We start from the raw sequence: 25,956 nt of genomic DNA, 5'->3' as shown, positions 1-25,956 counted from the left end.
TCTTCCCATAGCAGGAATGGTCGGTCTGCCCCTCCCAGCCCTTTCTTACCCACAGTCGGTCCTGCTGTCTCAGGTGTGTCTCTTGGAGGAAGACTATGTCGGATTTCATGTTTCTTAGGTGGGTGAGGACTCTGGATCTTTTTACTGGTCTGATGAGTCACCTTACGTTCCAGGTGACTATCCTGGTGGGGGGCTTCTGTCCCCTCGCTCCTGTGGGATTAACCATACTTACCTTTTGTACGTGCCACTGCACTCCGGGGTTTCCCTTTGTTTGGGGGCCGTCCAGGATGGCCGCTGTCACTGCTCTCCCCATGTGGTCGGGTCCTTGCGCTCCGGGGTTTCCCTTTGTCCAGGGGGCACCCGACATGGCCACCCACTGTGCGTCCGCCACGTGGGTAGTCCCCTGCACTCTGGGGTCTCCCTTCGCCCAGAGACCGTACTGGGTGGTTGCTTGCAGCGATTCTCTGTTCCGAGCCCTTGGTTGTGGCACTTTGTAGCCTTATTGTTGTTGTCTTTCTAGCCTTGTCTGTCTCTCCTTTCCTGTGTTTCACCCGCCCGCCTCGGCCCCTCCCTTTCCCCCCTCTCCAATCTCCTCCTCTTTTGTCCCTCTTTCCCCTGTTCCTGTCCCCGTTTGCTCTCCTGCCTCTGTTGAGTGGTTTCCCCCCCCCCACGCCTGGCGCCGTCTCCCCTGTTGGGGGCACGCAGCCGCTCTGCCTTGTTGCATGCCTCCAGCGCTAGCTTTCCTGCTAGTGTGGTGGCTCCCCTCTTGGAAATTACTGTCTTGCTTCTCCCTCACCCGACCTCTACGGTTTTCTGCCGGCTCTTCCCCCATCCTACCCTGCAATCCTCCTGTTTGCTCTCCCTTCTCCCGTTCCCTCGTGCTGGGCCCTGGTCTCCCACCTGAAGCGGTCCCTCAGGTAGTGGTTTGCTTTTTGTTCAGGGTGCGCTCGCCATGGGGGGGGGGGGGCACGGATGCCTGGTGTTGCCTCACGCCTCCCCCCGTCGGCATGTTGTTGTCCCTTGCCAGGGGCCCCTTATTTCGACCCTAGCTGTTGGTTTTCCAGCCCGTGTTCCTTGACAAACTTGTTTGCTTCGGCGGGGGCTGTGAAGAATTACTCTCTTTCTTGGAATGTGACCCAGATTTTCGCTGGGTACAGCATACCGAAACGCACGTCACTCTTGTGGAGAGCTGCTTTCACTCTATTGAATTCGGCCCGACTCCTGGCTAGGTCTGCCCCAATGTCCTTCCCATTTGCAGGTTCTGTTTTGCCTGGCCCAGCGCAGGATTGTTTCCCTGTCTTGGCACCGATGCAGTTTAGCTATAACAGACCTCGGTTGATCCCCTGCCCTGGGCTTCGGGCGCAGCGACCAGTGTGCTCTGTCCATTTCTGGTTGGGGAAAGTTTTCCTCTCCACTAAGTTGCCAAGCATCTCGGCCACATAGGCCGTGGGGTTTCTACCATCGATCCCCTCTGGCAGGCCCACTATCCTTACATTTTGCCTTCTAGATTTCCTCATCGTCCACTCTGCCCTTCAGGCTCCCCTGCGTTGTGACCAGTTTCGCCACCTCCTTCTCCAGTGCCATGATCCGGTCGGTCTTGTCAGTTGCGGCCTTTTCCAGCTCCTTAATGGTCGCGTCTTGGGCTTCCAGTTTCTTCTCTGTTCTGCCCATGGCCAGCTGCACCTCCGCCAGGGCCTTGGCCATTGCTGCCTTCACCATGTCTGCTCTAGACTCTGCCTTGTATTCCTGCTGATGTTCCCTCATCGCCTCGGCAAAGGCTGCCTTCCAGTTCCAGTTCCCCCAGCACAGGAGGAAAAAGCTCCTGTCTGCCCAGTTCTTTTTGTTGCGGCGAACCTTTCGTTCTGCCGCTTCGTGCCCCAGTTAGCTCGTCTGAGCGGGCTCGCTCATGGCCCCTTCTGCTTCTGGTGCCCTTTCTCCCCAGCTTTGGCTCCCTTCTAGCTTTTTTATCCCCCTCCCCTCTCACACTTTTCTTTAAACACTGCCTTGAAGTTCTTGGAGCTGACGATAGAAGATAGTATCCTCTTGTGGGTATGAGGGTTGTTTTTCCAGTGAAGAGCCAGGAAATCGTGTTAAAGGACCTTCACAACAGGCACCCAGAAGTATCCAAAATGAAGATGCTTGCGAGAAGTTATGTCTGGTGGCCAGGTTTGGACACGGATATCGCGACGTTGGTTTTGTCAGGAGCTCCTCGTGGCGGCCCCCTGACACCCTTGGGAGTGGCCGGGGTGCTGTTAGGCTCGTGCACATGCCGGTTTCGCCGGTCCATTCCTGGGTTCCATGTTTCTTGTCCCCGATGACGCCCACTCCAAGTGGCTGGAGGCCCACAAAATGGTAACAATCACCTTCTCGGCAACCGTTGAGTGAATGCGCATTTCTTTTTCGACCTTTGGGATCCGAGGTGCTGGTAACAGATAACGGGGCCTCTTTTACGAGTGCAGAATTTCTGCTTTCATGAAGGGTCACGGGATTCGGCATGTCCTTACTGCACCATACCATTTGGCATCAAATAGCTTGGCAGAGAGGGCTGTGCAGATGGTTAAACAGGGGCTAAAAGAAACGACTTCAGGCTCGGTGGACACCAGGCTGGCACATTTTTTGTTCTCGTACAGGACCGCGCCACATGCAGTAACTGGGTTAGCCCCCACTGAGTTGCTCATGGGTCATCGGCTTCAATTTGCTCTTCCCAGATATCGGAGCGAAGGTGCGCCATAACCTGGTGTTGCAAGGGCGTTGCCTGGTTTGACGTTGACACCTCCGGGCTTCTCACCTGACCAAGTAGTGTTCGTTCGTAACTTCACTTGCTGGCTCCCTGGGATTGTTGTCTGTCTACCAGGGCCAGTCTCTTACTAAGCTCAGGTCCGAGGGAAACTGATGCAATGGAATTTCAATCATATTCACTTGTGGAGGTTGGTCCTTCGAGAGGTTCCTCGGAAAAAACCTGTCCTGGATCCTCCAACTCCCATTGCTGAACCACCTTGCTGTGACGCCTTCAGCCTGTGTCGATGCCGACATTGTATCTTCGGATTCAGACATGGAGATGCAGATTCAATGGTTCAGCTGCCTCCTGCCAATCGTCCACCACGGTGTTCCTACCACAAACAACGGTCCCTTTCAAGATGTGCGTCACCTGATCACTGAGGCAGCCTCCTTCCATCTCTGTACCAATGCCTGATTTCTCACCTGGCTTAACTCATCTTCTGCTGACATTGTTACCTCTTGACTCATCGCGTCTCCAGCCTCCCATCTTGTAACGTAATTGTTATTCTTTTTTAAAACCTGAGTACTCAATTCTTTTTTTCCAATTAAGGGGCAATTTAGAGTGGCCAATCCACCTACCCTGCACATCTTTGGGTTGTGGGGGTGAGACCAATGCAGACACTGGGAGAATGTGCAAACTCCACACGGTCAGTGACCCGGGGCTGGAATCGAACCCGGGCCCTTGGTGCCGTGAGGCAGCAGTGCTAACCACTGTGCCACCAGGCCACCCACATCTTGTACCATCACAAACATGAATTTATCCATATCTCTGCTTCCTGTTACCTGACACCAAATCCCATTTCACCCATTAGTCCTATGCTCGCTAATCTTCATTGTGTCTAGTCCCTTAAAATACCTCCAATTTAAAATTCACATTCTCACAATTAAGCCTCCATGTCTTCATCTCTTCTGAACTCGACTGCATCCTCCAGTTAATAGATCCACCTGAACTCTTTTGTCTGGCTCAGGTATTTGCCTGTTCCCTCCTTGCTGCACTATTGACAGCCAGACCCCATACTCTGCAACTCCTGAATCCCCTCCACCAGCCCATCTCTCTCAGCACCTTTAAGACCCTCATTAAACCCTCTTTGACCAGGACCTTGGTCACTCTTCTCATCTCTCCCTTTGGCTCAGCAGCCATTTCATGGGTTAAGGCACTGAGTGTCTGCTCATTTTTCTATGTTAAATATATAAAAGCAAGTTGTTATTATTAATAAACATAATTTGTCATTCTAATTAGTACAATGTTATAGACTGAGGGTTGGGTTCGAATTCAAAATATATCTTGTTACCTGGACATCCATATACAGATTCTTCCTTAAATAATGATTTTTCACCTGGTTTGAGCCAAATCTGATTGAGGGTTAAGGGTTTGTACCGACAGAAAGATCAGAGGAAGAATCTCACTCAGGAGATTCTCCCAACCCAAAGGCAATCCTAACATTATACCTTCATTTCTCCTGACACACCCAATGCCATCCCTGCGCAGACAATCCAGACTGGCCTGTCCCAAGTCGTCAGCTTACTTCAATCCCGTAGCAGCTGCTCTGAAATGTGTAAAATCCAGCTGCTTCATAGAATCCCTACAGTGCAGGCCCATTGAATTTGCGCCAGCCCTTGCTCTAATAGAGCACCCTACCTAGGCCCAATCCCCCACTCCTAACTCCGTAACCCCACCTAACCTTTGGGCAATTTAGCACTGCCAATTCACCTAACCTGCACATCTTTGGTCTGTGGGAGGAACCCGGAGCACCCGGAAGAAACCCACGCAGATACGGTGAGAACGTGCAAACTCCACACAGTCACACGAGGTCAGAATCGAACCTGGGACCCTGACGCTGTGATGCAATAGTGTTAACCACTGTGCCACCGTGTTGCTTGATCTCGCTTGACCAAGTCCCACTATTCCCTGTGAGTCTATTTTGACTTTTGGTGACCAATTGGTGAAGGGTGTTGATCTTACCCATTGAGGGGGTGAAGAGTCTTCCCCCTCATTATTCTGAAGGTGAACTATAGGGTAAGAAGTGTTCCGTTCCTGTCGGATTCAGGCCTGAGGGTCAGTTGGGGTTATCACCAGTCATGAAAGTCGTGGTTGGAGGAGGGATTAAAAATGAGAGTCCTGGGACAGCAGTGTCTTGGGTTACTTTTGTGGGTGATGACGTCTCCAGATTTCCCAGAGCCCCACAAGTGTAATTGATTGCTTACCTTCCCGACATCTTCAATTCCATCACAACCCGACCATTTAATTCATGAGTCTGATATCCATATGTGGCATGGAGTGACAGGCATTAATATCAAGGCAGTGTTTGTCCGAACGACCGTCTCCACCGGCAAGAATCGAACATCCTCCTCTTGGCATTAGCATTGTTAACGTCTACACCATCAACATCCTGAGGGTTACCATTGACCAGAAACTCAACTGGACGAATGAAATATTTGTTATTTTGTCACAAGATGTGGATGTGGTGATCTGCCTTCTGTTCCTCTGCAGTCCATGTGGTGTAGGTACATCTACAGTGCTGTTAGGGAGGGAGTTCCAGGATTTTGACCCAGAGAAGGGATGGTCTGTGGGTTTGAGGGGAACCTCCAGGTGGTAATGTTCCCATATGTCTGCTGCCCTTGCCCTTCTAGATGGTAGTGGTCGTCGGTTTGGAAAGAAGTGCTGCATAAGGAACCTTGGTGAGTTCCTGCAGCACATCTTGTAGGTGGTACACACGGCTGCTACTGTGCTTGATGGTGAAGGGAGTGAACGGTTTAAGATGACGGTTAGGATGACAATCAAGTGGCTGCTTTGTCCTGGATGGTGTTAAGCTACTTGAGTGTTGTTGGAGCTGCACTCACCCAGGAAAGTGGAGTATAAGTGGGGAGAAGAATGAGGGGAGATCAGATTGAAGAGAAAAATTAGGGAATATCAAATTGAGGTGTTCAAGATGATAAAAGATATGGATAAAGTAGACATGGAGCGGATGCTTCCTCTTGGGGGCCATTCTAGAACGAGAGGTCATAAGTCTTAGGATAAGTGGTAGCAAATTTAAAACAGAGTTGAGAAACTATTTCTCCCAAAGAGTTGTGAATCAGTGGAAATCGCTACCCTTGAATGCAGTGGATGCTGGGACAGGGAGTAAATTTAAGGAGGAGTTAGACAGATTTTTAATTGGTAAAGGGTTGAATGGTTATGGAGAACAGACAGGACGGTGGAGTTAAAGCCAGAATGTGATTCCTATATCTTATGAACTTATGAGCTACACTCCTGACTTGTGCCTTGTAGATGATGGACAGGCTTTGGGAAGTCAGGAGGTGAGTTACTCTCCACAGAATTTCCAGCCTCTGACTGGTTCTTGTCGTCACAGTATGTATATGCTGAGTCCAGTTCAGTGAGCTCTACTTTGTTCCTGGCACAGCTGGAACTGCTTAGGCTACCAGCCAGTCGGATTAGCTCGCAGTTCCTGAGGGTGAGAATTCTTCCCCAGTGTGGGATGGACGTCACTGTACTTGCGGTGTATTACGGCTGGCGAGCTGCCTTGTATAAAGGCAGCTCCACAACTCGCCAACTTTCCCTCTGCGCGGGGGGTGGGGGGTGGGGGGGGGGGGGGGGGGGGGCGGGAGCCATCCGCACAACGCCCCCTCCCAGTAAAATGCAGCCCCTGGAATGGGACTCCAGAGCTCTTGGCTCCGAGGCAGGGACGTTACCCACTGTATCACAATTCCTCTCTGATAAGGAATTTATATGAGGTTCGATTAGTGAGATTGTGAAATGTGTAAAAAATATTGGAGGATTCCACCACGTGATTTTAACAATGCTGTTACCATGGGTTTAAAGGTACGGGACAAAGGCAAAAATATTTTCAACCTACATTTTGCAGACCTGACGAGCAGATTTAGTGGGCAGGATTCTCCCATCGGGCGGTTAAGTGCCGACGCCGGAGTAAAAACGGGAGTGTTTACTCCGGCGTCGGCGCCCGTTCCGGGACCCCATTCTGCGGCCCACTACGGCTGCCGATCCCGGCCTGAACCTGGCTCCACGGGTTTCGCGCATGCGCATTTGGGTCGGCGCCAACTAGCGCATGCGCAGTAGCCTTCTTCCCTGCGCTGGCCCCAACGCCAAATGGCGCAGGGCTACAGGAGCTGGCGCAAAGGAAAGGAGACCGGGGGGCAGAGAGGCCGGCCCGACGATTGGTGGGCCCCGATCGCGGGCCAGGCCACTACGGTAGCCCCCCCCCCCCCGGTCGGAGCCCCCCCTCCCCACAAAGGCCGCCCCCGGACCCTTCAACACCGAGGTTGTACATAAAAAGCAAGAGGGTAGCCAGGGAAAGGGTAGGCCCACTGAAGGATAGGCAAGGGAATCTATGTGTGGAGCCAGATTTAGTGGGCGGGATTCTCCCATCGGGCGGCTAAGTGCCGACGCCGGAGTAAAAACGGGAGTGTTTACTCCGGCGTCGGCGCCCGTTCCGGGACCCCATTCTGCGGCCCACTACGGCTGCCGATCCCGGCCTGAACCTGGCTCCACGGGTTTCGCGCATGCGCATTTGGGTCGGCGCCAACTAGCGCATGCGCAGTAGCCTTCTTCCCTGCGCTGGCCCCGACGCCAAATGGCGCAGGGCTACAGGAGCTGGCGCAAAGGAAAGGAGGCCGGGGGGCAGAGAGGCCGGCCCGACGATTGGTGGGCAAGGGAGGTTGTACATAAAAAGCAAGAGGGTAGCCAGGGAAAGGGTAGGCCCACTGAAGGATAGGCAAGGGAATCTATGTGTGGAGCCAGAGGAAATGGGCGAGGTACTAAATGAATACTTTGCATCACTGTCTTCAGGTGATGTCCCGGAGGACTGGAGAATAGCCAATGTTGTTCCTTTGTTTAAGAAGGGTAGCAAGGATAATCCATGGAACTACAGGCTGGTGAGCCTTACGTCAGTGGTAGGGAAATTACTGGAGAGAATTCTTCGAGACAGGATCTACTCCCATTTGGAAGCAAATGGACGTAATAGTGAGAGGCAGCATGGTTTTGTGAAGGAGAGGTCGTGTCTCACTAACTTGATAGAGTTTTTCAAAGAGGTCACAAAGATGATTGATGCAGGTAGGGCAGTGGATGTTGTCTATATGGACTTCAGTAAGGCCTTTGACAAGGCCCCTCATGGTAGACAGGTACAAAAGGTGAAGTCACACGGGATCAGGGGTGAGCTGGCAAGGTGGATACAGAACTGCCTAGGTCATAGAAGGCAGAGAGTAGAAATGGAACGGTGCTTTTCTGATTGGAGGGCTGTGACTAGTGGTGTTCCGCAGGGATCAGTGCTGGGACCTTTGCTGTTCATAGTATATATAAATGATTTGGAGGAAAATGTAACTGGTAAGTTTGCAGACGACACAAAGCTTGGTGGAATTGTGGATAGCGATGAGAACTGTCAGAGGATACAGCAGGATTTAGATCGTTTGGAGACTTGGGCGGAGAGATGGCAGATGGAGTTTAATCCGGACAAATGTGGGGTAATGCATTTTGGAAGGTCTAATGCAGGTAGGGAATATACAGTGAATGGTAGAACCCTCAAGAGTATTGAAAGTCAGGGAGATCTAGGTGTACAGGTCCACCGGTCACTGAAAGGGGCAACACAGGTGGAGAAGGTAGTCAAGAAGGCATACTGCATGATTGCCTTCATTGGCCAGGGCATTGAGTATAAGAATTGGCAAGTCATGTTGCAGCTGTATAGAACTTTAGTTAGGCCACACTTGGAGTATAGTGTTCAATTCTGGTCGCCACACTACCAGAAGGATGTGGAGGCATTAGAGAGGGTGCAGAAGAGATTTACCAGGATGTTGCCTGGTATGGAAGGCATTAGCTATGAGGAGCGGTTGAATAAACTTGGTTTGTTCTCACTGGAACGACGGAGGTTGAGGGGCGACCTGATAGAGGTCTACAAAATTATGAGGGGCATAGACAGTGTGGATAGTCAGAGGCTTTTCCCCAGGGTAGAGGGGTCAATTACTAGGGGGCATAGGTTTAAGGTGCGAGGGGCAAGGTTTAGAGTAGATGTACAAGGCAATCTTTTTACACAGAGGGTAGTGGGTGCCTGGAACTCGCTGTCGGAGGAGGTGGTGGAAGCAGGAACAAATAACAACGAAATGTACAGCGCAGGAACAGGCCCTTCGGCCCTCCAAGCCCGTGCCAACCATGCTGCCCGACTAAACTACAATCTTCTACACTTCCGGGGTCCGTATCCCTCTATTCCCATCCTATTCATGTATTTGTCAAGATGCCCCTTAAATGTCACTATCGTCCCTGCTTCCACCACCTCCTCCGGTAGTGACATTTAAGGGGAATCTTGATGAATACATGAATAGGATGGGAATAGAGGGATATGGACCCAGGAAGTGTAGACAACTGTAGTTTAGTCGGGCAGCATGGTCGGCACGGGCCTGGAGGGCCGAAGGGCCTGTTCCCGTGCTGTACTTTTCTTTGTTCTTCTTGTTTGAGGTCCCGCCGGCTCAGAGGATGTTAGAACGGCGCCGGCGGGACTCGGCTTTATGATGATGGCCGCTCGGCCCATACGGGCCGGAGAATTGGTGCGCCGACCTGTGCTGGAAAGTCGGCGCATACCCCGACCTGCGCTGTGCTGACCACGATTCTCCGCACTGCCGGGATGGCGTGGCGCGATTCGCGCGGCGCCGCGCCGATTTTCCGACCCGGCAGGGGATCGCAGAATTCCGCCCAGTGTTTCTACAATATTACTTCGTAAGGGCGGAAGATTTATTATCGTCCAAATCATGGAGGAATGGACAGGGACTGGACTTGGGTCACAGCAAATTTTCTGTGAAAATGGAAGGTTCCAATGACAAATTCAGAGACATGTATGAAAACATGAACATTATGGTCATGAACATGGCAGTTGAAAGACATGAAAGCAATGGACTCTCTGCGAAGAATCATGTTGTGACTGATTAAAAAGCTGAATAACATTTCAGCTGGTCAACCAGAATGCACTACGGCATTCACTTTGGCATGGGCAGCTCATGCAAAGAATTCAATCCAGATGGTTCGAGGGTATCGTCCTTATCAATTAGAATATGGGAAAAAAAAACACAACTGTTTTCTGTTTTGCGTGATAGTCCTCCTGCACTAGAAGGTATTACAATTTAGTTACATTTTTTCTGCTTTATACGCAAAGACACTGGTTTTCATCAAAGCTGAGGTCTCAAGAGAAAATTCATTGCTCATAGTTAATCAGAATAAATGAGTAAATCTTGGACTCTGAGCAGTTGATAGAAAAAAATGTGGTGCCTTGTACCTTAAATAATCAAATGTTTTTGATGGTGGTCCTGAGGAACAGAATGTGGTAGACAAAGATCTACACAGCTTTGCGCCTGCTCCACTATTCAATATGATCAGGGCTGATCTTGGGCTCAAACTCCATTTTTGCAGCTACTCCCCATATCCCTTAAGAGACCAAAAGTCTGTCTATCCCAGCCTTAAATATATTCAACAATGGAGCATGCAAACCACTCTGGAGTAGAGAATTCCAAAGATTCACAATCTTCTGAGTGAAGAAATTTCTCCTCATCTCAGTCCCAGATGATTGGCCCCCTTATCCTGAGACTGTGGTGCCGTGTTTTAGATTCTCCGACTGGGCAAAGAGTCTCTCAGTGGCCAGCCTATTAAACTCCTTCAGAATCTTGTAGGTTTCAATGAGGTCACCTCTCATTCTTCTAAAGAGAATATAATACAATTTACTCAGTCTCTCATCCCAGGGATCAATCTAGAGAACCTTCGATCTACCGCCCCGAACACAAGTCTATCCTTCCTTTACATATGGTGAGTAAAACTGCACACAGTATTCTAGATGTGTTCTCATCACCCCGGAAATATAATTTTAATTGGATATAAGGTCCCTTAAAAATGTGGGGCAGGATTCTCCAGTCCACCAGTCACGTTTTCCTGGATGGTGCACCCTCGCTGGCAGTGAGATTCTCTGTTCCTGTCACCTGCTAATGGGATTTCCCATTGTGGCTAACCCCACGCTGCCAGGAAACCCGCGAGCGCGGTTGCGACGCTGGCACAATAGAGAATCCCGCCAGCGGAGAGTAGGATATTGTTACAATGGGTCAGTGGTGGTCTTTCAATGGGGTTTTTAACCATTTACAGGTAAAAGACGTAGAGGCACACTACAACTGACTGTTGGGTGAGTAGGTGCATATTTGTAATATTTATCTCTGTAAGTAAATGCTTATAAAGGTGTTAAAGATTGTTTCCAATTCCACCTTTCACCAACTGGCTTTTTGGAGTACGACATCCTGATTCTCCAACATCTGTCCACCATCCACAAGCCACGAGTTAGGGATGCGATGGAACACTCTTCACTTGGCTAGATGAGTGCATTCCAAGAATGCCCAAGATACTTGGCTTCCAGAATCCAGGACAAAGCCGCTCGCTTGATCGGGTCCCCATTCACTGGCTTAAATGTTCACACCCAAGAAGATTTCTCCCACAGCCAAAATCAGCAACTCCCACCCTGCTTCGAAGAGCAAGAGCAGCAGGAAATTGGAAACACCATCATCTCCAAATTTCCCTCCAGATTAAAACCAGACTGATTTGAAAAATATTACTGCTTCCCCATTATTACTGAGTCAAACTCCTCGAGCCCTCTCTCTTCCAGCAGCCTCACTGCAGGGATGGTAGCTCACCTCCCTCTCAATGGTAATAGGCACTGGTTCTGCTAGCAATACCCCCCATTAACAAAGGAAATTCGTGAATGTGCTTGCCTTAACTGAACTCTGAAACATTTACAAAAATCGAAGGTCAGGATACGATTGGTAGATTATCATAGAGAACTTTGGGAAGAGATTCTCCAATCATATGCTTCTTCCGATCCCATTTTGCTCCTTCCATGTAAAGACCATTAATATAAACTCCATCTACCTAAAGGTAAAAGGAAAATAACGATAAGGAAATAACAATCACAAATCTGTCACAAGAAATGTTTTTAGACAATACATATAATAATACATGTTAAAATATCTGTTTGGATTTAAGTTCAAGCTCCAAATAGAGAGGCAAAACAACTGGACTGGAACAGTGAGAGTTTAAACATTGTAGGCAGTGTAGTCACATGAGAATGTGATGATGCGAGTACATAAGAGGTCACTGATACTGAACATAAGAACTAGGAGCAGGAGTAGGCCATCTGGCCCCTCGAGCCTGCTCCGCCATTCAATAAGATCATGGCTGATCTTTGTGGACTCGACTCCACTCTCCGGCCCGTACACCATATCCCCGAATCCCTTTATTCTTTAGAAAGGTATCTATCTTTTTCTTTAAAATGTTTAAAGCCTCAACTGCTTCACTGGACAAGGAATTCCAGAGATTCACAACCCTTTGGGTGAAGAAGTTCCTCCCAAACTCGATCCTAAATCTACTTCCCCTTATTTTGAGGCTATGCCCCCTAGTTCTGCTTTCCCCGACCAGTGGAAACAACCTGCCTGCAACTATCCTATCTATTCCCTTCATAATTTTATATGTTTCAATAAGATCCCCCCGCATCCTTCTAAACTCCAATGAGTACAGTCCCAGTCTACTCAACCTCTCGTCATAATCTAATCCCCATAACTCTGGGATCAACCTAGTGAATCTCCTCTGCACTCCCTCCAGTGCCAATATGTCCTTTCTCAGGTAAGGAGACCAAAACTGAACACAATACTCCAGATGTGGCCTCAACAACACCTTATACAATTGCAGCATAACCTCCCTAGTCTTGAACTCCATCCCTCTAGCAATGAAAGACAAAACTCGATTAGCCTTCTTAATCACCTGTTGCACCTGCGCACCAACTTTTTGCGACTCGTGCACCAGCACACCCAGGTCCCTCTGCACAGCAGCATGTTTTAACATCTTACCGTTTAAATAATAATCCATTCTGCTGTTATTCCTCCCAAAATGGATAGCCTCACACTTGGCAACATTGAATTCCATCTGCCAGACCCTAGCCCATTCCCCTAACCTATCCAAATCCTTCTGCAGACTTCCGGTATCCTCTGCACTTTTTGCTTTACCACTCATCTTAGTGTCGTCTGCAAACTTTGCCACATTGCACTTGGTCCCCAACTCCAAATCATCGATGTAAATTGTGAACAACTGCGGGCCCAACACTGATCCTTGAGGGACCCCACTAGTTACAGGTTGCCAACCAGAGAAACACCCATTTATCCCCACTCTCTGCTTTCTGTTAGTTAACCAATCCTCTACCCATGCTACCACTTTACCCTCAATGCCATACATCTTTAGTTTATGCAGCAACTTTTTGTGTGGCAACTTGTCAAAAGCTTTCTGGAAATCCAGATATACCACATCCATTGGCTCCCCGTTATCTACTGCACTGGTAACGTCCTCAAAACATTCTACCAAATTAGTCAGACACGACCTACCCTTTATGAACCCATGCTGCGTCTGCCCAATGGGACAATTTCCCTCCAGGTGCCCCGCTATTTCCTCCTTAATGATAGATTCCAGCATTTTCCCGACAACCGAAGTTAAGCTTACCGGCTTATAATTACCCGCTTTCTGCCGACCTCCTTTTTTAAACAGTGGTGTCACATTTGCTACTTTCCAATCCTCTGGGACCACCCCAGAGTCTAGTGAATTTTGATAAATTATCACTAGTGTGTTTACAATTTCCCTAGCCATCTCTTTTAACACTCTGGGATGCATCCCATCAGGGCCAGGAGACTTGTCTACCTTTCGCCCCATTAGCTTGCCCAATACTGCCTCCTTCGTGATTACAATCATCTCAAGATCCTCACCTATCATATCTTTATTTCCATCAGTCACTGGCATGTTATTTGTGTCTTCCACTGTGAAGACCGACCCAGAAAACCTGTTCAGTTCATCAGCCATTTCCCCGTCTCCTATTATTAAATCTCCCTTCTCATCTTCCAAAGGACCAATATTTACCTGAGCCACTCTTTTTTGTCTTATATATTTGTAGAAGTTTTTACTATCTGCTTTTATGTTCTGAGCCAGTTTACTTTCATAGTCTACCTTACTCTTCTTTATAGCTTTTTTAGTAGCTTTCTGTTGTTCCCTAAAGACTTCCCAGTCCTCTAGTCTCCTACTAATTTTTGCCACTTTGTATGTTTTGTCCTTCAATTTGATACTCTCCCTCACCTCCTTAGATATCCACAGTCGATTTTTCCCCTTTCTACCGTCTTTCTTTTTTGTCGGTATGAACCTTTCCTGAACACTGTGAAAGCTCGCTCGGAAGATTCTCCACTGTTCCTCAACTGCTTCACCATGAAGTCTTTGCTCCCAGTCTACCGTAGCTAGTTCTTCTCTCATCCCATTGTAATCGCCTTTGTTTAAGCACAAAACACTAGTGTTTGATTTTACCTTGTCATCCTCCAACTGTATTTTAAATTCCACCATATTGTGGTCGCTCCTTCCTAGAGGATCCCGAACTATGAGATCATTAATCAATCCTGCCTCATTTTTACACAGGACCAGATCTCGGACCGCTTGTTCCCTTGTACGTTCCATTACATACTGTTCCAGGAAATTATCCCGGACACATTCTATAAACTCCTCCTCAAGGCTGCCTTTACCAACCTGGTTAAACCAATCGACATGCAGATTAAAATCTCCAATGATAACCGCTGTACCATTTCTACATGCATCCGTTATTTCTTTGCTTATTGCCTTCCCTACCATCCTGTTACTATTTGGTGGCCTATAGACTACTCCTATCAGTGACCTTTTCGCCTTACTATTCCTGATTTCCACCCAAATTGATTCAACCTTGTCCTCCATAGCACCAATATCATCCCTTACTATTGCCCGGATGCCATCCTTAAACAACAAAGCTACACCACCGCCCTTACCGTCCATTCTATCCTTTCGTATAGTCTGATACCCTTGGATATTTAACTCCCAGTCGTGACCATCTTTGAACCATGTTTCAGTAATGGCCATTAAATCATAGTCATTCACGATGATTTGCGCCATCAACTCATTCACTTTATTCCGTATACTGCGAGTATTCAGGTAAAGTACACTTATGCTGTTTTTTATGTCTTTGTTATGAATCCTAACACCTTGATCAGTAACTTTTCACAAATTATTTTTCCTCTTACCCTTTCTCCTAATTTTCCTTGTCTTTGAACCCATATCTCTACATAATAACCTGTCACATAACCTGCTGCCTTGCTCTCCATTAACCATTATACTGTCCATAGCTTTACCCTTCCCTTCCCCCCCCCCCCAACTTGCTAGTTTAAAGTCCTTGTGACCAACCTATTTATCCTATTCGCTAGAACACTGGTCCCAGAATGGTTCAGGTGAAGACCGTCCCAACGGTACAGGTCCCTCCTGTCCCAGTACTGATGCCAATGCCCCATGAAATGGAATCCCTCTTTCCCGCACCACTCCTTTAGCCACGTGTTAACTTCCCTAATTTTCTCAACCCTATGCCAATTGGCACGTGGCTCGGGTAGTAATCCAGAGATTATAACCCTGGAGGACCTGTTCTTTAATTTAGTCCCTAGTGTTTGATAATCCCCAAACAGGTCCTCTTTCCTAGTCTTACCTATGTTGCTAGTCCCAACGTGGACCACAACAACTGGATCCTCCCCCTCCCTCTCCAAAATCCCTTCAAGCCGATCAGAGATGTCCCTCACCCTGGCACCGGGCAGGCAACATACCATGCGGGACTCACGATCTGGCTTACAAAGGATGCCATCAATCCCCCTAATTATAGAATCCCCTACAACTACCACTTGTCTTTTTGCTCCCCCCTCTTGAATGGCTTCCTGTACCACGGTGCAGTGGTCAGTCAACGCATCCTCCCTACAGCCCTCTTCCTCATAGGGAGCAAGTACCTCATACCTGTTGGACAAGGTCAAGGGCTGAGGCTCCTCAACTCCTAAACTCAGGATCCCCCGACCTGCCTCCCTTGCAGTCATACCACTCTGTCCCTGACCACTGACCGAATTAACAGTACTTATTCTACCGGGTGTGAGTGCCTCCTGAAACAAAATGTCAAGGTAATTTTCCCCCTCCCTGATGTGCCGCAGTGTACGCAGCTCGGTCTCCAGCTCATCAATTCTGAGCCGAAGTTCCTCGAGCAGCCAACACACTTGCTGCAGATGTGGTCACTGACGGTCTCAATGGGATCCACCAGTTCCATCATCATACAGCAACAGCACATCACCTGTCCAGCCATATTCAACTAGTTAATTAATTTAAATAATTTAATTTTTTTTTAATAGAACCTCAAGGATAAACCCGAACACCAACAAAAACACAGCCCTCTCTCGCCACTCACCCGAACTCAGTCACTCACCTAAACTCAGATGCACTCTATTCCAATCAGCACTCAGTCACTCACCTAAACTCAGATGCACTCTGTTCCAATCAGCACTCAGTCACTCACCTAAACTCAGATGCACTCTGTTCCAATCAGCACTCCGAGTCTACAGGCACTCCTGCCACACCTTTTGTACCCTGCCTGATTTCAAATGAGCCAAGAGGCCAGCTCCAGGAACTGGACTCCCTAACTGCCACTCGACCTGCAAACAAGCACTTTTAAATATGCACTCACCTCTCCCAGCAACCCTGCAGCCTGTGGCCTGCTCCAGGAACTGAATCTCTTTTAAATATGCACTCACCTCTCCCAGCAACCCTGCAGCCTGAGACTTGTTATGCACAGATTGAAAAGGAACTTAGAATCATAGAACCCCTACAGTCAAGAAGGAAGCTAATCAGCCCATTGAGTTTGCACCGACCCTCCGAAAGAGCAGCCTATCTAGACCCAATTCCCCCACGTAGGGGCAATTTAGCATGGCCAATCCACCTAACCTGCACATTATTGGACTGTGGGAGGCAACCGGAGCACCTGGGGGAAACCCACGCAGACACGGGTAGAATGTGCAAACTCCACACAAACAGTCACCCTAAATCAGAATCGAACCTGGATCCCTAACGCTGTGAGGCAGCAGTGATAACCACTGTGTCACCATGCTGCTTTCATCCTCTTGCTTTAGTCTTCACCTGTCTGAAATTTCATGACTTCTTCTATGGTTGATATGGTCGACCTGCAACTGTTGAAACTGTTCTCCAGCCACTCATAACTATCTCAAAGAAAATTTTCCACGCTGCGTCTGCACATGTATGGTGTTAAAAAATTGCAACGTTACAATCTCAGTGTTGTCTACAAACGTGGTAGGGAGCTGTACTTGGTTGATGCTCTCTCCAGAGCCGCCTTACCCACAACAGACCCGGCAGATCATGAGCAAGACATAGATATCATGAGAATAGAGGTGTTGTCCTCTAGTCGAATTCAGGAACTCAAAGATGTCTTTGAGTCTTGAGGGCTGGTTTAGCACACTGGGCTAAATCGCTGGCTAAAGCAGACCAAGGCAGGCCAGCAGCACGGTTCAATTCCCGTACCAGCCTCCCTGAACAGGCGCCGGAATGTGGCGACTAGGGGCTTTTCACAGTAACTTCATTTGAAGCCTACTTGTGACAATAAGCGATTTTCATTTCATTTCATTTTTCATTTCATGTCTAACAGGCGGACATCACATACAGACAATTGCATGATGTCACCATGGGGGGGGGGTGGCTGGCCAGAATCTTCAAAGGAGCTTCCCCACGAGCCCCTCACATTCTTCATCAGAGATGAACAGATCTTACAGGATGGATTAACATTGCGTGGGCAGTGATTCACATTCCCCACTGACTTCCAGAGGTACCACACAACAACTTCATCAAGGGCACCTCGATTTTGAAACAGCCAGATACGGGGCCAAGGAATTACTGCCCTGGCCTTTCATGTACGTAGACATGGAAAGGGAAATCTGTAGATGTGCACCGTGCACTCAAGCTGCATCAAGCAAAAGAACCGCTGCATTTACATTGCATCCCAGACCTCCCATGGTTGTCCACAGCAGCTGATATCTTTGAATAGAATGGAAAGCAACATTTAGTCTAAGTTGATTTGTATTCGGGTGGTTTGAACTTGAGTGCCTGCAAACATGACAAGTAGCACAGTCATCATCAAGCTCCAGAGACATTTTGTGACACACTGCATCCCTCAGAAATTCATGACAACAACACTTACCACTTTGTCTCTCGGGGATTCCAGAACTTTGAACATATCATGAGCTGCCCCATGTATCTTCAGTTGAACAGTTTGCGGAACAGTTGGTTCTCTCAGCCAAGTACCTTCGAGAGATATGTGCACATTATTGCACAGACTACTATGCTGCACTCCTCAACCTGCAAAATCTACCTCGACAGGGCCTACCCTCGTCAGCACAATGACTCTTATCCAGGTGCACCAGGACCACGATTCCTACTGCTAAGGCTCTGCGACAGCCCAAATTTGAAACCAAGGTGAACAATGCCTCCTACAACACAGATTGAGAAGCAAAACACCCTACAATCGAGATGCAAACAGCTCTGCGCTCTAACAGCTGGTCAAATGGTCAAGATTCAGACTGCACATGACCATGACCAGTTGCAACAAACAAAGAACAAAGAACAAAGAAATGTACAGCACAGGAACAGGCCCTTCGGCCCTCCAAGCCCGTGCCGACCATACTGCCCGACTAAACTACAATCTTCTACACTTCCTGGGTCCGTATCCTTCTATTCCCATCCTATTCATATATTTGTCAAGATGCCCCTTAAATGTCCCTATCGTCCCTGCCTCCACTACCTCCTCCGGTAGTGAGTTCCAGGCACCCACTACCCTCTGCGTAAAAAACTTGCCTCGTACATCTACTCTAAACTTTGCCCCTCTCACCTTAAACCTATGCCCCCTAGTAATTGACCCCTCTACCCTGATTGGAACAGTGGTACTCAGCTATGCCCTGTAACAGAACAGTAATGTGGTACTCTCTGACAGTGTCCATATGTACACAACCGTCGGCACCTTCTACAGTATCAGAACCAGCACCAACAGATGACACAACAATTCAGTTATCCGGCCTATTTCCCAAACCCCCTGCACTAGGCACAGATGAAATGTCCTCTGTTGTTAACAGTGAGGACACTGGTCACAGAAAGACTACATCACCATTAACCAGTGTAACCACACACTCAGAACATCTGAGCAGACTAAAAACAAAATCCCTAGATTTTATTATCATTTACCCTAGAACTGACTTTTGAAGTTCACCTTTCTTTACAATAGAAAAGTGGGGGGAGAAGGAGACTTGATGGGCAATGCACAAGTTGCTTCAATGTATATGTATGTAAATAGTTATGCATTGTCAGTAGCTGCATCTCACTCAATAGTCTGTATATATAGTTTCCTATTGCTCACGGTTACATCTCATATCACCGGGTGTCGCAGCTAAATGGGGTAGATGTCGACAGGTCATGTGAAAACATGATAACGCGGTTACATGAGAGGTCATGTGGCTGGGGCGTGGGAGGTATCCCCAGGAGTGCAGGCAGAGCACCAGTATTGGATGTAGCTGTTGAGCCGAGCAATAAACTACCTTTTTTGGAAGATCTTGGAGTTAGTTATTTAGAAAACCCACAACATCCTATAGAATTTAATCATTAACCATAACAGTAGAGGAACAATTTGGGAGTAGTGACCACAATTCCATAAGTTTTAGGGTACTTTTGGATAGGGATGAGGGTAACCCTTGCGTAAAGGTGCTAAACTGGAGAAAGGCAAATTACGATAACCTTAGACAAGAATTGAAGAATTTGGATTGGGTGTGGCTGTTGGGGTGTAAATCAACATCGGACATGTCTTTCAAGCGACAGATGATTAGGATTCAGGAAAGTTATGTTCCTGAGAGAACTAAGGATAAGTATGGGAAGTTTAGGGAGCCTTGGATAACAAAGAATATTGTGAACCTCGTCAAAAAGAAAAAGGAGGTTTTTGTACGGTCTAGAAGGGAGGGGACAGTCAAAACCCTTGAGGAGTATGAAGAAAGTAGGAAGGTACTTAAGTGGGAAATTAGGAGGGCTAGGAGAGGTCATGAAAAGTACTTGGCAAGTAGGATTATGGTGAATCCCAAAGCTTTTTATTCATATGTAAAAAGCAAGAGGGTGGCCAGGGAAAGGACTAGACCACTGAAGGACAGTGGGGGGAATCTATGTGCTGAGCCAGAGGAAATGGCTGAGGTACTAAATGAGTACTTTGCATCAGTGTTCGCCAAAGAAAAGGACTTTGTGGAAGATGATTCTTGGATAGGGTGTATGGTCAGTCTGGGTCATGTTGACATCGAAAAGGAGGAGGTATTGGGTCTTTTAAAAGATATTAAGGTAGATAAGTCTACTGGGCCGGATGGGATTTACCCCAGAATACTGAGGGAAGAAGGGGAGGAAACTACTGGGGCCTTGACCTACATCTTTGTATCCTCATTGGCTACAGGTGAGATCCCAGAGGACTGGAGAATAGCTACCGCTATTCAAGAAAGGGAGCAAGAATAATCTTGGAAACTATAGGCCGATGAGCCTCACGTCGGTCGCAGGAAAATTATTGGAGAGAATTCTCAGGGACAGGATTTATACCCATTTGGAAACAAACGGACTCATTAGCGATAGACAGCATGGTTTTGTGAAGGGGAGGTCGTGCCTCACTAACTTTTTTTAAAATTCAAAGTACCCAATTATTTTTTTTCCAATTAAGGGGTAATTTAGCGTGGCCAATCCACCTAACCTGCACATATTTGGGTTGTGGGGGTGAAACCCACGCAGACATGGGGAGAATGTGCAAACTCCACACAGACAGTGACCCAGGGCCGGGATTCGAACCTGGGTCCTCAACGTCGCAGTCCCAGTGCTAACCACTGCTCCACATGCCACCTTTGCCTCACTTACTTGATCGAGCTTTTTGAGGAGGTGACAAAGATGATTGATGAGAGGAGGGTGGTGGATGTTGTTTACATGGATTTCAGTAAAGCCTTTGACAAGGTGCCTCATGCAGACTGGTACAAAAGGTGAAGTCACACAGGATCAGAAGTGAGATGTTAAGATGGATACAGAACTGGCTCGGTCACAGAAGGCAAAGAGTAGCAGAAGAAGGGTGTTTTTCTGAATGGAAGGTTGTGACTAGTGGTGTTCCACAGGGATCTGTGCTGTGGCCTCTGTTGTTTGTAGTGTACATAAACGATTTGGAGGAAAATGTAGGTGGTCTGGTTCGTAAGTTTGCGGATGACACCAAGGTTGGTGGAGAGGCAGATAGTGTTGAGGATTCTCCGAGGATACAGCAGGACAAAGGTGACTTAGGCTGAGAAATGGCAAATGGAGTTTAATCTAGACAAATGTGAGGTAATGCATTTTGGTAGGTCTAACATAGAGGGGAAATATACCGTAAATGGCAAAACTCTAAGGAATATAGAAAGTGAGAGAGATCTGAGCGTGCAGGTCCACAGATCTTTGAAAGTGCCAACACAAGTGGACAAGGTAGTCAAGAAGGCATATGGAATGCTTGCCTTCATTGGACGGGACATTGAGTATAAAAACTAGCAAGTCATGCTGCAGTTGTATAGAACCTTGATAATATTGCGTACAATTCTGGTTGCCACACTACCCGGTGCAGAGGAGGTTTACCAGGATATTGCCTGATCTGGAGGGTGTGAGCTATGCGGAGAGGCTGAATAGACTCGGAATGTTTTCATTAGAACGACGGAGGTTGAGGGGTGACCTGAAAGAGGTCTACGGGATTATGAGGGGCATGGATAGAATGGATGGGCAGGCACTCTTTCACAGGGTGGCGGGGTCAGTAACCAGGGGGCACAAGTTTAAGGTCCGTAGGGAAATGTTTAGAGATGTGCAAGGCAGGTTTTTTTCACAGAGGGTGGCGAGTGCCTGGAATATGTTGCCAGGGGAGGTTGTGGAAGCGTTCAAAAGGCACCTTGACAAATACATGAATAGGATGGGTATCGAGGGATACAGCACTAGGAAGTGCTGAGGGGTTTGGCCAAGGTTGGTATCATGACTGGTACAGGCTTGGGGGCCGAAGGGCCTGTTCCTGTATTGTATTGTTCTTTGTAATCAACACTGCCAATGTCAGCTCACTGGTTGCAGTCTCACCCATAGGGCTGATAGATTTTAAAAGGGTTTAATATCCACTTGAGCCAAAAATGGACTGACACTCCAGTGTAACACAGAGTGTGCTGTGCAGAGGTAGCTGGCACTCCAGTGTAACACTGAGAGTCTGCTGTGCAGAGGTCGCTGACACTCCAGTGTAACACAGAGTGTGCTGTGCAGAGGTAGCTGGCACTCCAGTGTAACACTGAGAGTGTGCTGTGCAGAGGTAGCTGACACTCCAGTGTAACACAGAGTGTGCTGTGCAGAGGTAGCTGGCACTCCAGTGTAACACAGAGAGTGTGCTGTGCAGAGTCAGCTGACACTCCAGTGTAACACAGAGTGTGCTGTGCAGAGGTAGCTGACACTCCAGTGTAACACAGTGTGTGCTGTGCAGAGGTAGCTGACACTCCAGTGTAACACCGAGAGTGTGCTGTGCAGAGGTAGCTGACACTCCAGTGCAACACAGAGTGTGCTGTGCAGAGGTAGCTGACACTCCAGTGTAACACAGAGTGTGCTGTGCAGAGGTAGCTGGCACTCCAGTGTAACACAGAGTGTGCTGTGCAGAGGCAGCTGACACTCCAGTGTAACACTGAGAGTGTGCTGTGCAGAGGTCGCTGACACTCCAGTGTAACACAGAGTGTGCTGTGCAGAGGTAGCTGGCACTCCAGTGTAACACTGAGAGTGTGCTGTGCAGAGGTAGCTGACACTCCAGTGTAACACAGAGTGTGCTGTGCAGAGGTAGCTGGCACTCCAGTGTAACACAGAGAGTGTGCTGTGCAGAGTCAGCTGACACTCCAGTGTAACACAGAGTGTGCTGTGCAGAGGTAGCTGACACTCCAGTGTACCACAGAGTGTGCTGTGCAGAGGCAGCTGACACTCCAGTGTAACACAGAGTGTGCTGTGCAGAGGTAGCTGACACTCCAGTGTAACACAGAGTGTGCTGTGCGGAGGCAGCTGACACTCCAGTGTAACACTGAGAGTTTGCTGTGCAGAGGCAGCTGACACTCCAGTGTAACACTGAGAGTGTGCTGTGCAGAGGCAGCTGGCACCCCAGTGTAACACTGAGAGTGTGCTGTGCAGAGTCAGCTGGCACTCCAGTGTAACACAGAGTGTGCTGTGCAGAGGCAGCTGACACTCCAGTGTAACACTGAGAGTTTGCTGTGCAGAGGCAGCTGACACTCCAGTGTAACACTGAGAGTGTGCTGTGCAGAGGCAGCTGACACTCCAGTGTAACACTGAGAGTGTGCTGTGCAGAGGCAGCTGGCACTCCAGTGTAACACAGAGTGTGCTGTGCAGAGGCAGCTGGCACTCCAGTGTAACACAGAGTGTGCTGTGCAGAGGCAGCTGACACTCCAGTGTAACAGAGTGTGCTGTGCAGAGGCAGCTGGCACTCCAGTGTAACACTGAGAGTGTGCTGTGCAGAGGTAGCTGGCACTCCAGTGTAACACAGAGTGTGCTGTGCAGAGGCAGCTGACACTCCAGTGTAACACAGAGTGTGCTGTGCAGAGGCAGCTGGCACTCCAGTGTAACACTGAGAGTGTGCTGTGCAGAGGCAGCTGACACTCCAGTGTAACACAGAGTGTGCTGTGCAGAGGCAGCTGGCACTCCAGTGTAACACTGAGAGTGTGCTGTGCAGAGGTAGCTGGCACTCCAGTGTAACACAGAGTGTGCTGTGCAGAGGCAGCTGGCACTCCAGTGTAACACTGAGAGTGTGCTGTGCAGAGGCAGCTGGCACTCCAGTGTAACACTGAGAGTGTGCTGTGCAGAGGCAGCTGGCACTCCAGTGTAACACTGAGAGTGTGCTGTGCAGAGGTAGCTGGCACTCCAGTGTAACACTGAGAGTGTGCTGTGCAGAGGTAGCTGGCACTCCAGTGTAACACAGAGTGTGCTGTGCAGAGGCAGCTGGCACTCCAGTGTAACAGAGTGTGCAGTGCAGCGGTCGCTGGCACTCCAGTGTAACACTGAGAGTTTGCTGTGCAGAGGCAGCTGGCACTCCAGTGTAACACTGAGAGTGTGCTGTGCAGAGGTAGCTGGCACTCCAGTGTAACACTGAGAGTGTGCTGTGCAGAGTCAGCTGACACTCCAGTGTAACACAGAGTGTGCTGTGCAGAGTCAGCTGACACTCCAGTGTAACACAGAGTGTGCTGTGCAGAGGCAGCTGGCACTCCAGTGTAACACAGAGTGTGCTGTGCAGAGTCAGCTGACACTCCAGTGTAACACAGAGTGTGCTGTGCAGAGTCAGCTGACACTCCAGTGTAACACAGAGTGTGCTGTGCAGAGTCAGCTGACACTCCAGTGTAACACTGAGAGTGTGCTGTGCAGAGGCAGCTGGCACTCCAGTGTAACACTGAGAGTGTGCTGTGCAGAGTCAGCTGGCACTCCAGTGTAACACAGAGTGTGCTGTGCAGAGTCAGCTGGCACTCCAGTGTAACACTCAGTGTGCTGTGCAGAGTCAGGTGACACTCCAGTGTAACACTGAGAGTTTGCTGTGCAGAGGCAGCTGGCACTCCAGTGTAACACTGAGAGTGTGCTGTGCAGAGTCAGCTGGCACTCCAGTGTAACACAGAGTGTGCTGTGCAGAGGCAGCTGGCACTCCAGTGTAACACAGAGTGTGCTGTGCAGAGGTAGCTGACACTCCAGTGTAACACAGAGTGTGCTGTGCAGAGGCAGCTGACACTCCAGTGTAACACTGAGAGTGTGCTGTGCAGAGGCAGCTGACACTCCAGTGTAACACTGAGAGTGTGCTGTGCAGAGGCAGCTGACACTCCAGTGTAACACTGAGAGTTTGCTGTGCAGAGGCAGCTGGCACTCCAGTGTAACACTGAGAGTGTGCTGTGCAGAGTCAGCTGACACTCAAGTGTAACACAGAGTGTGCTGTGCAGAGGCAGCTGGCACTCCAGTGTAACACAGAGTGTGCTCTGCAGAGGCAGCTGACACTCCAGTGTAACACAGAGTGTGCTGTGCAGAGGCAGCTGACACTCCAGTGTAACACAGAGTGTGCTGTGCAGAGGCAGCTGGCACTCCAGTGTAACACAGAGTGTGTTGTGCAGAGGCAGCTGACACTCCAGTGTAACACTGAGAGTGTGCTGTGCAGAGGCAGCTGGCACTCCAGTGTAACACTGAGAGTGTGCTGTGCAGAGGCAGCTGGCACTCCAGTGTAACACTGAGAGTGTGCTGTGCAGAGGTAGCTGGCACTCCAGTGTAACACAGAGTGTGCTGTGCAGAGTCAGCTGACACTCCAGTGTAACACTGAGAGTGTGCTGTGCAGAGGCAGCTGGCACCCCAGTGTAACACAGAGTGTGCTGTGCAGAGGCAGCTGACACTCCAGTGTAACACAGAGTTTGTTGTGCAGAGGCAGCTGACACTCCAGAGTAACACAGAGAGTGTGCTGTGCAGAGGCAGCTGGCACTCCAGTGTAACACAGAGTGTGCTGTGCAGAGGCAGCTGACACTCCAGTGTAACACAGAGTGTGCTGTGCAGAGGCCGCTGGCACTCCAGTGTAACAGAGTGTGCAGTGCAGCGGTCGCTGGCACTCCAGTGTAACACTGAGAGTTTGCTGTGCAGAGGCAGCTGGCACTCCAGTGTAACACTGAGAGTGTGCTGTGCAGAGGTAGCTGGCACTCCAGTGTAACACTGAGAGTGTGCTGTGCAGAGTCAGCTGACACTCCAGTGTAACACAGAGTGTGCTGTGCAGAGTCAGCTGACACTCCAGTGTAACACAGAGTGTGCTGTGCAGAGGCAGCTGGCACTCCAGTGTAACACAGAGTGTGCTGTGCAGAGTCAGCTGACACTCCAGTGTAACACAGAGTGTGCTGTGCAGAGTCAGCTGACACTCCAGTGTAACACAGAGTGTGCTGTGCAGAGTCAGCTGACACTCCAGTGTAACACTGAGAGTGTGCTGTGCAGAGGCAGCTGGCACTCCAGTGTAACACTGAGAGTGTGCTGTGCAGAGTCAGCTGGCACTCCAGTGTAACACAGAGTGTGCTGTGCAGAGTCAGCTGGCACTGCAGTGTAACACTCAGTGTGCTGTGCAGAGTCAGGTGACACTCCAGTGTAACACTGAGAGTTTGCTGTGCAGAGGCAGCTGGCACTCCAGTGTAACACTGAGAGTGTGCTGTGCAGAGTCAGCTGGCACTCCAGTGTAACACAGA

The 25,956-nt window shown here is 49.0% G+C and overlaps 1 protein-coding gene across 1 annotated transcript in view; it reads right to left on the bottom strand.

Moving 5' to 3' along the window:
• LOC140388180 (dynein axonemal heavy chain 3-like) overlaps window positions 1-25,956 on the bottom strand; it is a 1,528,048-nt gene that overhangs the window by 15,418 nt on the left and 1,486,674 nt on the right. Inside the window, exons 78-79 of the mRNA XM_072471941.1 lie at window positions 11,567-11,677; window positions 4,071-4,131 (exon numbers count right to left, since the gene is read on the bottom strand). Of these exons, the coding sequence (XP_072328042.1) occupies window positions 4,071-4,131; window positions 11,567-11,677 (172 nt within the window). The remainder of the gene's footprint in view (window positions 1-4,070; window positions 4,132-11,566; window positions 11,678-25,956) is intronic.

This window comes from Scyliorhinus torazame, chromosome 13 (assembly GCF_047496885.1).
Source record: "Scyliorhinus torazame isolate Kashiwa2021f chromosome 13, sScyTor2.1, whole genome shotgun sequence".
NCBI lineage: Eukaryota > Metazoa > Chordata > Chondrichthyes > Carcharhiniformes > Scyliorhinidae > Scyliorhinus > Scyliorhinus torazame.
This window is presented reverse-complemented; position numbering and strand designations above follow the sequence as displayed.